The sequence below is a fragment of the Artibeus jamaicensis genome, unplaced genomic scaffold (genome assembly GCF_021234435.1).
Source record: "Artibeus jamaicensis isolate MK-2021 breed Jamaican fruit bat unplaced genomic scaffold, CSHL_Jam_final contig_64, whole genome shotgun sequence".
Lineage (NCBI taxonomy): Eukaryota > Metazoa > Chordata > Mammalia > Chiroptera > Phyllostomidae > Artibeus > Artibeus jamaicensis.
The window spans coordinates 4,608,483-4,624,741 of record NW_026521911.1 but is presented as its reverse complement, the minus strand read 5'-3'; the positions used below and the strand labels follow the sequence as shown (position 1 = coordinate 4,624,741).

The 16,259-nt window shown below is 35.6% G+C and overlaps 1 protein-coding gene across 10 annotated transcripts in view; it reads right to left on the bottom strand.

Moving 5' to 3' along the window:
* The window catches only part of EMSY (EMSY transcriptional repressor, BRCA2 interacting), an 82,939-nt gene that overhangs the window by 23,126 nt on the left and 43,554 nt on the right, over window positions 1–16,259 (bottom strand). For all 10 annotated transcript variants that reach the window (XM_037131539.2, XM_037131538.2, XM_037131548.2 and 7 more), the window contains 5 exons: window positions 14,671–14,820; window positions 11,934–12,104; window positions 5,764–5,900; window positions 2,972–3,145; window positions 937–1,135 (listed from right to left, as the gene is read on the bottom strand). In XM_037131539.2, the coding sequence (XP_036987434.1) occupies window positions 937–1,135; window positions 2,972–3,145; window positions 5,764–5,900; window positions 11,934–12,104; window positions 14,671–14,820 (831 nt within the window). The remainder of the gene's footprint in view (window positions 1–936; window positions 1,136–2,971; window positions 3,146–5,763; window positions 5,901–11,933; window positions 12,105–14,670; window positions 14,821–16,259) is intronic.

Below are 16,259 nucleotides of genomic sequence, written 5' to 3'. Positions count from 1 at the left end.
CAGTGTATAAGCACAGGCATAATACACTGCATCGACAATTCAGGTGGTTTTAAGGTAACTGAGTAGATTTGTAGGAGGTCTCAAAGATTATGATCATGAGTTACTTTCAAGTGACTTCTTAGAACAATATAATTAAAACAACACTGAGGACAAAGAGCGTTCCTACTATGAAGTATGACTTCACAGTCCTTTCCTTATAATTAGGAGAGTGATACAATTATTATTTAAACTGGGATACCTTTGAGAGTGAAACGGAATACCATTAATAATTATGCTAGAACAGACACAAACTAGGTTGCGGGGGTGTCAAACTCATTTTCACCAGGGGCCACATTAGCTTTGCGGTTGCCTTCAAAGGGCTGAATGTAACTTTAGGACTGTACAAACGTAACTACTCTTTTAACAGTTAAGTGAGAGCTTGGTGCTACTGCAGGGTAGAAACAAGATGCCAGGCCAGATAAAACAAGGTGGAGGGCCGGACTTGGCCCACGGGCCTCGCGTTTGCCACCTGTGAACTAGGACTTGTCCCATGCAAACTGCCGTGTATGATCACTGTACTTACAGCCTACTTAGAGCCCACCCCTGGCCACCTTGATTATGGCTCAAAATTTGGTTAACAACCATTTCAAAAGGTATATTCACTGTCTTGCATACTCCTACTACCTACCCAAAGAAAACAGGAGGAATCACAGTCCTAAGCAGTTTGATAATACCTATATGTCAAAATCATCATCTAAAGTTTACCAATTATTTGATGAACATCTGCCATGCAGTAAAGAATGGTAAGCCTTACCACAAACAAACATATCAAACAAAAGAGAATAACATCAAAAGAACTGACAAATCAAAGCATACATGTTTGTTTGAAATCCCTAGATGCAACTATTTTGGAACTAGGGCACTGTGTGAGCAGTAATTATATAGAAAGGGCCTTACCTTGGGAACTCTGGGAGGACTCTGTGGAAGAGGAACTACTATCTGTGTAACTCTGTGGTTCTTCTTTTCCCTCCTGAAGAGAAGAATTACCAGCCTCTGCCACCCTGGATGCTTGTTGTAATGTTTCTGTGACCAGCTGCCTTGTTTGTTCACTAACAACTGTGGCTTGAAACGTCACTGGTTTGGGTTTAATAAGAACCTAGAAGAAAAGCAGAAATACATCCAGTTTAAATTTTAGAGCACTATTTAAAATGTTAAATTTCTAGGTCATGAACAATAACATTTTCCTGATGTGGAAAACCACATTCTGTTCATTTACTACACTTTGGATACAACATTGTACGTCAAAGACTAATTCAATCTACGAACAAATTATAGTCAGTCCACATACAACATTTAAGTGGTATATGCCAGATTACAGCAGCCATGATTCTGAGGAGGAACTTTGCCCGTGCTTTCTTCTTGACTATGATATCTCCAGGAGTCATTTTACAGTTGTTGGTTATAGAGCAGCAATGACTGTCACAAGCTAAGGATGACAGAAGAGAAAGATACAAGGGACCTAGATTCCCTGTGGAATTTTTGTGCCACAGTAACAGTCTTGAAGTTCCCCAACCTGAATGTTAATTAACATGAAAATAAAACCCTAATTTGTTTAAGTCACTGTTCTTTGGCTTTCTGTCATTAGCAACCAAATGAAGTTCCTAACTGACATGTGTGCACAAAGTAAACTTGCCTGGACCCTAAACCATCTTTGAAGAATTCCCCAAAGGGACAATGATGTAGTCAACTATTAGAAGCCACGCGGAATATATGGTAGATCAACTCTTGGCAAAGGTGAAAGGCACAGACTCTAAAAGAAGTGAAATGGGAAAAACATTTTGAAACATAACCATTACACTTCAAAATTTGGACTCTAGTAGTTGACTTCAATTGGGTGCATGGAGAAAAATATTAACTCACCACATTTTTTTTCATTTCTCCAATATGTAAGATTCTAAATCTTTTTTATTTTTTAAAGAACACTTTACTTATTTTTAGGGAGAAGTGAAGGGAGGGAGAAAGAGACACACACATCAATGTGCTTCTCATAGGCGCCCGGACAGGGGACTGAACCCACAACCCAAGCATGTGCCCTGACCAGGAATTGAACCAGCAACCTTTTGCTTTTTGCGGGATGATGCCCAACCAACAGGGCAAGATTCTAAACCTTTTCAGACTCTATTAAGTTGCCTATTTCTAAGAATTCAAGAATGAAATACCCAACAATTTAGATAATGGAGCAAATAAAATTGTTCCAGTTGAACCGTAAAGGCAATTTGGACTTACTTCTAATCACCAAACTTACTTGTTTAGGTAATCAACTATTTGATTATAATTCTGAGAAAATTATTCGAAAGGTAAATTATTAGTTTATAGGTAAATTACTACCTTTGACAAAAATTCTAGGATAGCATTTCTCAACCAAAGCTGACTTTGCTTCCTTTGATATTTCACATCTCATGTAAAATAAACAGGAGCCCAGCAACATAAGGTTAAATCCTGGGCCTCAATTTCCCTGGCAAATCTCCAGAAAAGTTACCTTAGTGGCTGAAAAACAAAGAGATCTCTAGCTTCTACATATTTGGGTTTCAAATAAAGCAAATTTTATAAGTAAATAAATTGCTTTTGAAGACCATATTAGCTTATAAAAAGTAAATACTTTCCTCTGAGAGATGCTGAGTAACTACTATTCTACTACAACAATATACTCCTCAAATAACAATATACACCTTCAACAAACTTTATTCTAAGGGGACTGTTTTTTGCCAATATTTGCTCATGATGACACAAATATTTAGATATCAAAAAAAAAGTACCAAACAGTGAAACACAGATTTTGAAAATAGATGAATAATTATATACATGCAGTCATAACTTTAAATAATTTGACTTTTTAAATATTACTCATCATTTCATTCAAATTGTTACCTTGGAATTTTAGGAATTTAAAATATACCTAAGCCAAGAAAATTCATCACATTTTATAACTTACCTGTGTTTTCCCTTGCTGCCCATAAACAATTTTTGTTGGGATGATTTTAGCTGCTGGTTGAACCGTGGAACCTATTCCTTTCGGCTGAGTCACAATCATTTTGGTGATGGGTCTTGTAGCAGTGATGATAGCTGGCTTTGCTCCAGTTGGCACTGTCTGAATAGTCTTTTCTCCCTAAATTGGAGTTAGTAACATATGAGATTAATAAGCATTTAAATAATAAAAACTGTCCCTTTACTGAAAAACCACAGAAAGATTTTACCAAGATGATGGGAAAAAGAACTATAAATTGTGTAACAAAGTACAATGTTTTCAGGTGATCGAAAATCTCAGACTTATTTGAAACGATCTTAGAAGTCATCTAACTTTCTACCCAAAGGCACTAATTATTTCCTAATGAGTAAATTTTTTAAATTACTGACATAAATCTTATTATACTGTCTCAATCACAGAACATATTATATGAAAAGTCAGGAAACTATAGAAAAATAAATACTAAAATGTTAACAGAGCAGGGATTAGATTTTGTCCCCCCACACTCATCTTTATTTTCTAATTTATCTAAAATGAACATTTACATAATAAAAAATTACTGTGCATTAAACCAATAACTAAATGTACACATACAAAATAAACTGCTTAGGTCATAAATATAAATTAGAAAAATAAATAGCAGAATGTCTATGTGAAAAAGAATGGGCAAGAGATAAAATCAGCAACGATTTACCATTCTGTCTGAGATTACATGGGAAAATCCAAAGAAAGACTTAGGGCATTTCCCATATTTTATTACCATTATGTTACTAATATCACTTTAGTTTATTGACTAGATAGCTTAAGCCCATTAACTTTTCACCATTTTTGTACATTTTCATCTGCTTTATTCTTAAGTATCATTTTCTGGTCATTTATAGAATCAATATTTGACCTTAACAGTGATTATACTAAATTATTAAAATTTTGTCCTGGCTGGTGTGGCTCAGTGGATTGAGCACCAGCCTGCAAACCAAAAGATCATGGTTTGATTCCCAGTCAGGGCACATGCCTGGGTTGCAGGCCAGTTCCCAGGGGGGGACACATGAGAGGTCAACCATACACGGATATTTCTCTCCCTCTCTTCTTCCTTTCCCTTCTAAAGATAAATAAATAAAATCTTTTAAAAATTTAAAAATTAAAATCCATAAATAAAAAGGAAAGGACCCAAAATTTTTCACCTTACCAGCTTTTCTTATTTTTTAGTTATTAGTGTCTGTCTAAACTTAACAGCCAGTAAAAACAAAGCACCCAGGTGAGCTGGCAGAAAGGTACTCACTATGAATTCAAAGCTAAATATTATAATGAAAATCACAAGGTGAACTGTCTGCTATAATTACCTAAGGGAAACATGAAGTGTCTGAGAACTGTGTGCTTATTTTAACATACATACCTCTTTCACAGCAGCATCTCTGGAAAGAGCTCTATCTAGTTCATTTGCCAAGAATGGCTGGTTTGCAAATGGGCACGTCTATGTATTAAAATGGCTTGATGGGCCCTGTCCAAGTAAACTGAACCATTCGAAGCCAATTCAAACCCAACTAGCAGGCTATTTTTCGCAAAAGCTCTTCTGATATGCGTTTGCATGCACTGAAGAATAAGCAGTTAAGTACAAGTGCATGCACATGTGTGGTAAAAAGGATAGTCTTAATCTCTTCTGAGTGTAACTACCAATTCGTGTGTCACACTGCTGCTATTAGATATATCCAGCAGCTAGGATTCACACATAACTTTTAGATCTACATGACCATAGGACCTGAGTTACATGGCAACCCCTCTTATATATCAAATTCTATAAAATTGTAAACCAGATTACACAGGGTTCTGAAAAGCTAAATTCTAATCCTGGTTTTACTTTCGCATTACTATGTGAACTCAGGCTAGAAACAATCTGACTTCCCACATGGTGAAAAAGCTCTATGCTGCACTTCTGTCAACACTGTATAGATTGTGATGCCTAGGAAGCTATTAGAGACCTACTATAATGAAGTATTGCATTCTTTTTCCAGCAAAGTAGGGACATTACCAAGCCCAAACAGTTAAGTACCAAGATTAATAACAATTTAAAAAAACCACTTACTGAGGACTTCCTATGTGCCAAGCACTGTCCTAAGTACTTTCAAAGTGACTAGCTAGTAAAAAAACCTCACTGGTAGAGATTATCTTCCCCAACATAACACAAGAGGAAATGGAGTCTAAGAGAAGCTGAGTAAATTAACCAAGGTCAAACAACTATGATACTGAGAGACCCTGGGTTTATATAGCTCGAAACCTCTTAACAACTGCATGTACACTAAAAAAAGTTATAAATAAATCTGTTATTTGAATATTTTCACTAGCTCTAAGGTAAAAATGAAAGTAACAACTCCCTGTCCATTAATTTAGTCTTAATCCCATACATCCCTCTTTGCCCAGTCTAGGCTAAATACTAGGCTGCTATCTACTGGCCACATGCAGTAATAAAATTCTCCTCTAACAAAGGTCCCCCTGTAGTTACTAGGCCGATGGAATCCTCCATCTGAACCAAACTAAGCATCTAAATCATGGTTTAAGCAACCTGGCTATAAGCAACATGTTTTAGAAATACTGTGAAAAATGAGATCAGTAGATGGTGTTTTAGCAGTTGTTATATCACAGTGGTGGTAAATCAAGCCATTCTGGCCACTGTGGGGTTCTGAAGTTCTTAAGCAAATATTTGTATAGCTGGTCTTTCAAGTCCTCAGTGTATTGCTGCATCTGCAGTTCAAGCTCTTACTTACTCCAGCATTTAGCAATGTTGTGACAACGTTTTTGCCAGGGAGGCCTTGAATGGTCGTTCCTTTTCCTGTGGTCTTTTGCACAACAATCACATTGGGCTTGGAAGTCATTGGGATTGTAGTGATTTTGGTAGTCGTTCCTTAGAGAAGGGGGGAGAAAAGGAGGCCTGAGTTAAGGACTAGTGATATTTGATTATTTCTCTTTATGTTGTACAAAATACATGTGAGAATGTCATCCCAAGATGACATGAAGGCTGTTATGAGGATGAAAATGAAGGCTTAGAATAGTAAGTTACAAGTTGTCCTAGAAAGAGAATATTAAGAATTGACGCTTACAACAAGGCATCTTTTTCCAGTCTGAGGACCTGCACACCAAACTCAGAACCTAAAATAATCACTATCAATATCTTCACCAATATTTTCCCAACTTGTTAACTGAAACAAATCAGAATCTTTATTCCATGACATATATTCCCCCCAAACTCAGTATTATATATCTCTACAACTAGTGTGATGGAAAAACTCTTCAAGGAGATCATAAAAACAGGTAGTTAAATGCTTATCAAAATTTACATAGCACCAGACTCCAAAAAACTTATGAAATGTCATGTATTTTTTTATGTGATCAAAAAAGACGAAACCAACAATGACTCACAGACCAACATGTGCTCTTATAATCTACAACACTCTAAGGAGTGAGGATGAAACTCTATTTTATATACACAGATATAAATTCGTATTTCCAATTAGTAAGCTCTACTTAGGAGTGGTGTATCTACTGACCCAAATATCCTATTATCTTACCCTCTCTCCCGCATCCTTCTACGTTTGCTTCCCTCCTACCTATGAACACTACCTTCCTACCAAATTTGAACCCTGTATTTTTCTAATTGTCCAAGATAGAACTCCTGGTGCAAATCTTTGATTCATGCCTTGTCTTCACTCCATGTACCCCCTGACAAAATGAAAGCCTCTTGAGATGTTATTTTTTTATGTCGCTGATTCTTCAGAGCTAGGCACACAGTGTATGAAAATTACTTAGTAATGAATATGTGAATTAATTTGTCACCAACATGTCTTCTTCCAAAATGTGATCAATACCAGCTCAATAGACAAGCCCTCAACTCTTTTGTCTTCTCATTTTTTTCCTATTCCAACTTTCTCTCATACAAATAGCACCAGAGGATGGTCCTTGTCATATCAAACATCTAAAAAAACCCTAATTTCATCACGTCAAGAATCCACAACTTGTGAAATTGGTTAAAAACCTTCCTAATCCCTCTTGTATCCAGTTTCTACTTCCCACTTTGGTTTTCAAATTCCTGTATGATCCAGCCCTTAATCTACTGATTTGATCTTATTTGTTCCTACTCCACAACACTCACCATTAACTCTAGTCTGACATGTGACTTCTTCACTATGGCTTCCTATTACCTACCATAGAGAGTCCAAACTCTCCTGCTTAGCTTTCTAGGTTCTGTCAGACTTTAATTTTCAGAGTTATCCAATACATCCCTCTCCTTCAGTGTTGGTTTCCACACTGGTCCTTGAGCATACCAGTCCCAATGCAACTTTTGCGCCTGCAATTCCCTCCGCCTAAGAAAACAGGCAGGTCATATTTTTCTCCTGTAGGCTCACATATCATTTATTAAATGGCTAAGCATAGAACAGGTACTCATTAATAAGCCATAAAGTATCATGACTTATTAATATAGTCTAAAGGAGAAAAATTAAATAAAAATTTTTTGACTCAAAAACCTCAGCATTCCTTGAGATTTAGAAATAAGACTGTACTAAGAACAAGAATGCTCTTAATTCTTATTCTTGTTCTTATTCTAGTTGTATGTCAATTTTTGGTAATCTTGTTACAATGTCTTTGTAATATACTTGCTGTCATCTGGTATCTCATCAGTCTAAGGCAACCCTCAGGTTACACAAAAAAGCACTTCTATCTACGCACCCCAGCTTCAAAAATGTTTCTTCCTTTATCTGTAGGATCTACACAGTAGGCTAAGAGCCACAAATGCAAACTGCCCATTTTTCAGTTATATCAACTTTAACTCTGAACTCTAATCCCTCATGTGTGATTATGTCTCCTTGGACAATGCACCCCAAGGACCAGTGTTTGGGGCTGGGGTATGAGAATATAGAAGAGGTATAGCATAAAGCAAAGCAAGGGCAGTATTATATTAAAATACAATATAATTTGTGACTAGAATTATCAAACTCTGGAGATTCCAGGGAGCATGTCTTTATCTCAGGTGATATCTATGTTGTATTGAGGAAAGTAGTACTCGTTTTTTAAGAAGTCCTTCATCTATGCATTCATAGAATTCAGTCTATAGTTCTCATGCTACAACAGAATGTATACAAGTTGAGCATTCTTTAGGGCAGAGAATGTACCTCATGTACATCCCTATGTTATCACAGCACCCCGCCTAGCATCTGACCCATAGTGTATCAGAAAACCCACGTATATACAGTCTTTACTTGTAAAGCATTAAGATACAATGGGTGCAAATGCCTGTGAAACACCTTTGGATCGTGGGCTATAATACTGATGCATTCTAGGGATTCCTATTTAAAAATAAGGCACATATAAAAGTCTGAGTATTATGGTAGGTAGGCTTAAAAGAATACAAATTTATTGGCCCAGATTTTACTATTCATACAATTCTTTTTTTTTCAGCGTCTACAATCAATTTTATTTAATACCTAAACATATTCACTTCTCAATCCCTTCACCTTTTTTACCCAGTTCCCCAATTCCTCTCCCCTTTGGTAATCATTGGTCTCTTCCTGTATCTGTGAGTCTGTGTCTGTTTTGTCCATTTATATTGTTCTTTAGATTCCACATATAAGTGAAATCATATGGTATTTGCCTTTCTCTGACTTACTTCATTTAGTGTGCAATACCCTCCAGGGCCATCCATGCTATCACATATAGTAAGGTTTAATTCTTTTTATGACCTAGTGATAGTTCATTGTATATATGTACCACAGCCTTTTTTTTATTATAGATTCTTGAGTCACCCTGACATTCTTGGTCTCATGAATAATGTTTTTTTTCCAACCATAATTTACATTCAACACCAGTTTCAGATGTACGACAAAGTGGCCAGAAAACCACACACTCTACAGAGTGGTCCCCCGCACTGTCCCAAGAACCCCCAGGCCCCATACCCAGTCATCTCGGCATTACTGACTATATTATTTTGGATTATGTCTTATGTTGTTTTACTTGTAGAATATGCAAATTAATAAATGAATTAAAAAGTTTATGAACATTTGCTCCTTGCCTGGACATTGTTCTAAAGATTAAGAGAATCAGAATCAAGTTTTGCCACTGTCATGGCTCCTCAAAATGTCCTCAGGGACGAGATAATAAGCCCACCCCTGAAGGACCCAATCATCTGCATAAAATATGCAAGATTCTTCAACCAACCCTCAACAAAGTTCTATGTATACACATATAAGTAAATATTTGACTCTATTAAGAAATGAGTTAAACAACAGCAAAAAAAGTCATGCCTTCCACTTAATTGCTTATTCCAATAGAAAGAAAAATGTGACCTTTTTTAGAATGTACTTTAGAAGCATCAACTTGCTTCTATGGTATTATACAAAAGAAATAAGAACTTCACATAATAATATATAATGATGTTCCTCATGGGATTATTGATAATGACCAAAAAGAACTGAAAGCAACCTAAAATATTCAACAATAAGAAACTGGATAAATTATGGTGCTCTACATGATGGAACACTGTGGAGCCATTCAGCGAGGGCAGGAGGAGTGTCGAAATACATTTAGTAGAATGAGAAAATAATGTCATTATGTAAAAAAGATAATAATTAGCTCTCAATTAAATTAGCTCTCACAAACACATATATACAAAAACAGAAAAAGGAACATCCAGAAATATATACACTTAAATTTCAACACATTCCTCTGGATGGTGAAAATTGTAAGTTTTTCATTTTTTTTTGTACCTTTCTACATTTTCTAAATTCCCTACAATGAGAAAAAAAAGTAGCTTTTAAAAAAAGTCTCCTACTCGTACAGCTAGAATTTTTAGTGTATTTTAAGAAAAGTGTTCTTTTTTTCGTTGGGGAACATGGATGGCGTCGTGATGGGATAGGTTCAAACTCTAGAACCCGGCATTGTTCAGGGATGAAAGCACAAACTGTCTGCATTCATCCAACCACACTTACATTTTACTATCAATAGGAAATCTGGGGCTGAAAGCTAACCTATCAGCTTAGTATCCCAAAGAACAACAATACTATAAAATAAGTCTTTATTATAAAGAACACTGATATGTAACACAAGGATCGGTTTAGAGCAGCCAGAAATGAGAGCAGTTCTTTAGAATAAAAGTGTCAAACAGTCAGGCAGAGGCAGAGACAAAATGGCTCCACGCAGTGAATCATGTTTCATCTCTGTGCCAAGCATATCCTATAGTGCTGAAAAATTTAAGAATTTGTCTCATGTATATGCATACACTTGAAATAGCAACTAATAATGAGTTGCTTTAAATTAAAGTAGAAAGTTGGGCCCTGGCTGGTGTAGCTCAGTGGATTGAGTGTGGGCTGAGAACCAGGGGGTTGCCGGTTTGATTCCCAGTCAGGGCACATGCCTGGGTTGTGGGCCAGGTCCCCACTGGGGGGGCACATGAGAGGCAACCACACATTGTAGTTTTTTTCCCTCTCTATCTCCTTCCCATCCCCCCTCTCTAAAAATAAACAAATAAATCTTTAAAAAATAATAAAATAGAAAGGAAGATAAATTACATATGTGATAAAATCTATAAATGTTATATCTGACCACCTCTTTACTGCCAGAAAAATGTGCTTGCTTTGCATTGCTCTAACCTGGTACAAAGCAGCTAAACCATAAATAATGTTTGAAAACAGAGGCCTCATAATATCTGAATATCCCTTCAAGCTATACAGAACCATGAATTCATATATGTAAGAAAAACCTTATAGTCATATAAAGCTACATACCAATGAAAAACATGATCATTTTAAAGAAATGTTAAATTGAGTATGTGTTCTGTATTATTTAAACATATTGTCAAGTAATAAATCATAATCTGAATTTTAACTATGTTATTTAAAATATCCTCTTAAAAATCTGGAGTACAATAATTCTTTCCCTACTGGTTTCACCCTCCTCCGTTTGGCAAATGTTGGCTTTTATCGCTTATACTTAAAAGCAGAGCCAAAACTAACAGCTTTAAATAGAGTACTTGATGCCAATACCATGCCCTGCTTTGCTTTTTTTCACTCTGAGTTATCGGCAACATCATATTACTGCTAGGAACTTCAATCCCTTCACTTTAAAATGTTACAACAACTCACCTGGGACATACAAAATATGGCTAGTCTACAAAAATAGTAAACAGTTAAAGTCAAGAGGGTTTGCTTGATCAAAGATTATTTACATCATTTTAATTAAAAAATAATAATCAATGAAAACAAATACCATGCTAACATTCCACTTCAGGATCCACAACCCAAATACTTCAGGAATTAATGAGCCAATAAAAACCAGGGAAAGTTCCAATAAATATTAACCTTCGCTACCTAAGTAAAATATTTTTTAAGAATAAACAGTCAATATAAATGGTGAAAAGCAAATAAGGTATTCAAGTATTTTTATTTTTAATAAGCTAAAGTGACATTAGCAATTGAAATTATGAGTTATGGTTCCTCAAACATACTTGGATAAATACATACTAGTTCTTCCAGTGTCTAGCTTGTGTGGTCTTAGGTCAATTTCATCTTTGTAACCTTAAATCTGTTTGTATCTGTAAACTGGAGATGATACAAACTATTTCAGAGTAATGAGGTCTGAACAGATTAACAAATGGTAGAATATTTTATAAATGAAAAATTTCTATGAAAAAGCAAGCCATAATCTTTCCATTCTGATTAAAAGCAAATTTATATTCTTTGCATTTTAAAAATATCAAAAGCTTAATATGTGAAGATTTAATACCAGAACTAAAAAACCTGTAATCGTTAAATATCAGGACTACAAAAAAAAAAAAAAACCCTCTAGATTTCTAAGTGGAAAACTGAGACTAGACAGAATCCTTCGACAGTTGAAATGTTTTTTCCTCTATGAACCACCTACACCTTTTTTACGTTTCAGATATACCTACCAGAAACTATATTACTGCTAATTATCTTGCCCCCCAAGGTAGCTAATGATTTGGGTACTACTGTAATGATGCTACCACTGGTAGTTTTCACATAGGTTGCAGCTCCAGGGGTTGCAGCCATCCGACCGATGGATGGGCTCACTGTTGGCCGGGTATAGGTTGCCTGTGTGCCTATAAAAAAAGAAAAGCCAAAAGAAAACTTTGTCATTACTTGTAGAAAAATGACAATTTATACAGTTTAACTATAATTCAATGTAACTTACATTGCTTTAACCTAAACACAAATTTCAAAGTGTCAAGACTTAAGTAATAATTTATAGCCAGTTTTCAACACACATAGCTAAGAACTACAGCCAAGTCAATTTGAATCAATTTTACACATCAAATACTGTAATATGTTGTGTCAAATTAGTAACCCCAAGAAAAAGTACAACCAATTCTGTTGCTTCTTCCACTACTCATCTTCCATTAGTTTTACGTCAAAAGAAACATAAATTTAACTATCTGTCCTGCCAGAGCATTTTAGCCATTTCTGTTATAGATTTTAAGGTCTCTGTATCTGCTCTGTGCTGTTTCAGTGCCAAGCCAAATGTCAGCACTCAGCAAATAAGACAATATTGTTTGCCTAAAATGTCAGAAACTTTCACTGTTTTGTACTCTGCTACCTTGTACATACATTTCCATCCTTTAAAGAGTTATGCCACCATTTTACTAGAGATTAAAATTGAAGCTGCCAAGAATTGCGAGCTTCAGGAATATTTTATTTTAACCTAAAAAGTTCATTATTCACATATTTCATCAACTTTAACTGAACTTCTGAATGAAGAAGATATTGTTCTTCATGTCTCTTAAAGGATTTTTATACTCTTCCCCACTATTTCTAGAACTATTTTCTTTTCCCAAAGAGGAATTAAAAACTAACCAGATGAGCCTGTTAACAGTTTCTCACAACTTTGGTAACTCAGAAATACCATCATAAACTAAGAAGTATTAGTCCTGGGGAGAATGAAAATGACTCAGATAACACCTTCTTCAACTGAAAATTTTTTTCATAATTAGATTCAGAGGTCACTGTGATAACCATTTTCAACAATACCCTCCCCCCAAAAGTTCAGTATTTAGCACAGTATTCACCATTTAAAAACACAATCCTCATCTAAAAGAGGGAGGAAAGAACATTAAGTACAATTAGTTTAAATTGGTTACATACATCTAAATCAGAAAAAAAAAAATCTAGTGCAAAGTACGTTACATAGATACATCGTTTGAATCAGTTAAATTATAACCAGAAAAAATTTCAACTTGAGCTTTTGTTTATTAAAAAAAGAAACACTTATTCCAATACAGATACATAAGCACAGGCACGTGACTATCGATCGCTACTTTTCCCTAACACGAGGAATTATATATACCTAACACTACTATCTTTGGATCAAATGCTGAAAAGTTTGGGGGGAAGTATGATAGATTTAATATAAGAATAACAGTATTTCTAAAGCACAGATTTTGCATGGAGACAGAAAGCAGAATGGTGGCTGCCAAAGCCTGGAAGAAGGTGAGACTAGAGAGCTCCAGTCTGGGAAGATGAAAAAGTTCTGGAGCAAAATGGTGGTGATAGCTGCAAAATAATGCAGATATACTTGATGCTAATAAATTGTACACTTAAAATGGCGAAAACAATATATTTCATGTTATGCATATTTACTACAAATTTTTTTAAAACACTGGTTTTTGGGTCAAACAGATCTGGGTACAAATCCCACTTCTGCCTTTATTGACTATGCAACTTGGGCAAGTTGCTTAACGTAAGTCTTTGTTTTGTCGCTGAAAATGGAGATAATAAAGCCTAAGGGAAATTAAGTGCACTGTTTGTACAGACCTTTACACATTGGCCAATAGATGATAGCTTATAAGCTTCAGATAGGTATCACCTTACACTAGTTAGATTCTATTACCTAAATACTGGCCATCCTCCAAAACAACTGGTAAGACCTATACAAACTCAAAATAATAGCAGTGACTAATTCTAATACTAATTAATAGTAATAGCTATTGAGCACTCTGTTGAGGACTTTACACACTTGATTTTATTTAATACTTACAATAAACCGTATGGCATAAATATTATTATCCCATTTAAATAGACAAGTGAAAATATTGAGGGGTTAAGTAACTGTTCAAGGTCACAAAGGGTGGTATTATTTTAAATGATCTACACTGTCGCTTCATTGGGCATAGCCTGGTTGCTCTCATTTCTAGGCAAAATGTCATCCTGTGGCCCCCTCAGTCTGAGTGATGCTTAGTGCACTGTCATGTAATACAGACTCTCAAACTCATCAAAGTAAGATCCTTGTGGGCGGAAACTTTTCATTCACTCAACAAATCCTACTGAACATTTACTTACAAGCTAGCTTTCTCTCTGTATATGAGTAATAAAACAGATATGGTCCCTTATCCTTATGGAAGCAGCTTAGGATCTAATAAGGTGAACAAAATTAAATCAACACATAGCAGCTAAGTAATTAGAAATGACAGTACATGCTATGAAGGAAAAGAATACAGGACTATACAACAATAAGAACTATTTTTGCTTGGAGGGAAGTGGGATGTCTAAAAAGGCCTCTTTGAAGACATGTCTCAATTATCTCTGTAACCAGTGTCAAACAATTTGCCGGTACAGAGAAATTGCTCAGTGAGTCTATGATGAATGAATGGACTGATGCTCAAGAAAACTTACCAGTAGGAGTGGTTACCAGTTTAGTTGTCATTATTGCACCATTACTGCTAACCACCATAATAGGGGAATTGCTACTGGTTGGCAAAGTTGCTGTCACTGGTTTGGGTAAGATTTTACTTGGTTGAACTTGTTGTGTGATGATTTTAACACCTTTGAAAGAAGAAAAATAAATATTAGTATATACTATTAAAAATACATGTGCCTTATACCAACCCAAGAGGGCAGTAGTTACAAACATTTACTTCACCTTGCCTAAAGAGAAACTTTCTTCATATGGATGAAAATCTTTTCTCAGCTTTTATTTCTCAAATTCCCCATTCCTAACTTCTCTCATTCAAGAACACAATAAAAACATTATAGAGACTACTAAATTCTTAGGGAAAAACACTTTTTTCTTTTGTCTATGATCATGTTATATAACAGCTTTCAAACCAAATTAATCACTGACCTGAACTTTTACAGACAAATAAGCAATCTGTTCCATGCAGACAGGGGTAAAAGAATTAGGATAAGAAGTAAAAAACAAACATTAATGTAGTTTCTATATATTCCCAACTATACCAAATAGTTCTCTAACCTCTTAGATGAAGGCTGTTGAAAACTATAAATGAGCAAGAACGTTTTCTTTTTGAACCTTTATTTTTCAATTGATTGCTTTTAAAAGTATTTTTAATAGCTGACTTTGTCAAAAACAAAATAAAGCAAACACTATTATTGCATCTACAAAAATGTGCATGTGGACAAGAATTTGAAGGCAATATGGTAGTGTGGTGAGGCTATAATTTTTTTATATTTTTTAAATTTTTAATTTAAATGTAATTGTTACATTGACTTTTCAAACGTAAAATGTAAATTTAAAAGAAATATTTCATGCTAACTACAAATTTAAGTCCTAAAAACTGTTAACTGAGGAAGAAAAATTTAGGAATACTTTTTCCCCATTATTTCACTGAAATAATTCATGGAACTGAATGTATTGCACTAGGAGCTTATTTTCATGGAATTGAGTGTACTGTCATAGATAATTAAAAAATTTACTACTTTTTAAAATGGTAACTTCCAGCCAAGATAGAGGCATAGGTGGAAACACTGTACCTCTTCGCACAACCAAATTTAAAGACAGCAAAGATTTAGAAACAAAACACAACCAGGAAGAAAAGAAAACTGAACTGTACCGAAGTCTGACAACAATGAACCATTCATCCAGACTGGTAAGAGGGGCAAAGTCTGTGGCCAGAGGAAAGGGGTCCCAGCAGGAGAAGGCAGCGGTTAGTAGACCCGGGTGCAGGGAGGAAATAAGCTAACCCAGTAAGGCGTGCAAGGCGGCTGGTTGACCATAGATACACATTCGCGCACAGATAAACCAGGCAAAAAGACAGACCGCCCAACCCAGGGCCCCAGCAATGAGAAATAAAGCCCAAAGGCACCTATTGGAAAAATTTTGGGGGGTTGAGGTGCTAGAAAGGCTCCCAGCCTCACAGGAGAGTTCGTTGGAGAGATCCACAGGGTCCTAGAATGTACACAAGCCCACCCACCCAGGAACCAGCATCAGAAGGGCCCAATATGCTTGTGGGAAGCAGCAGAAGGGA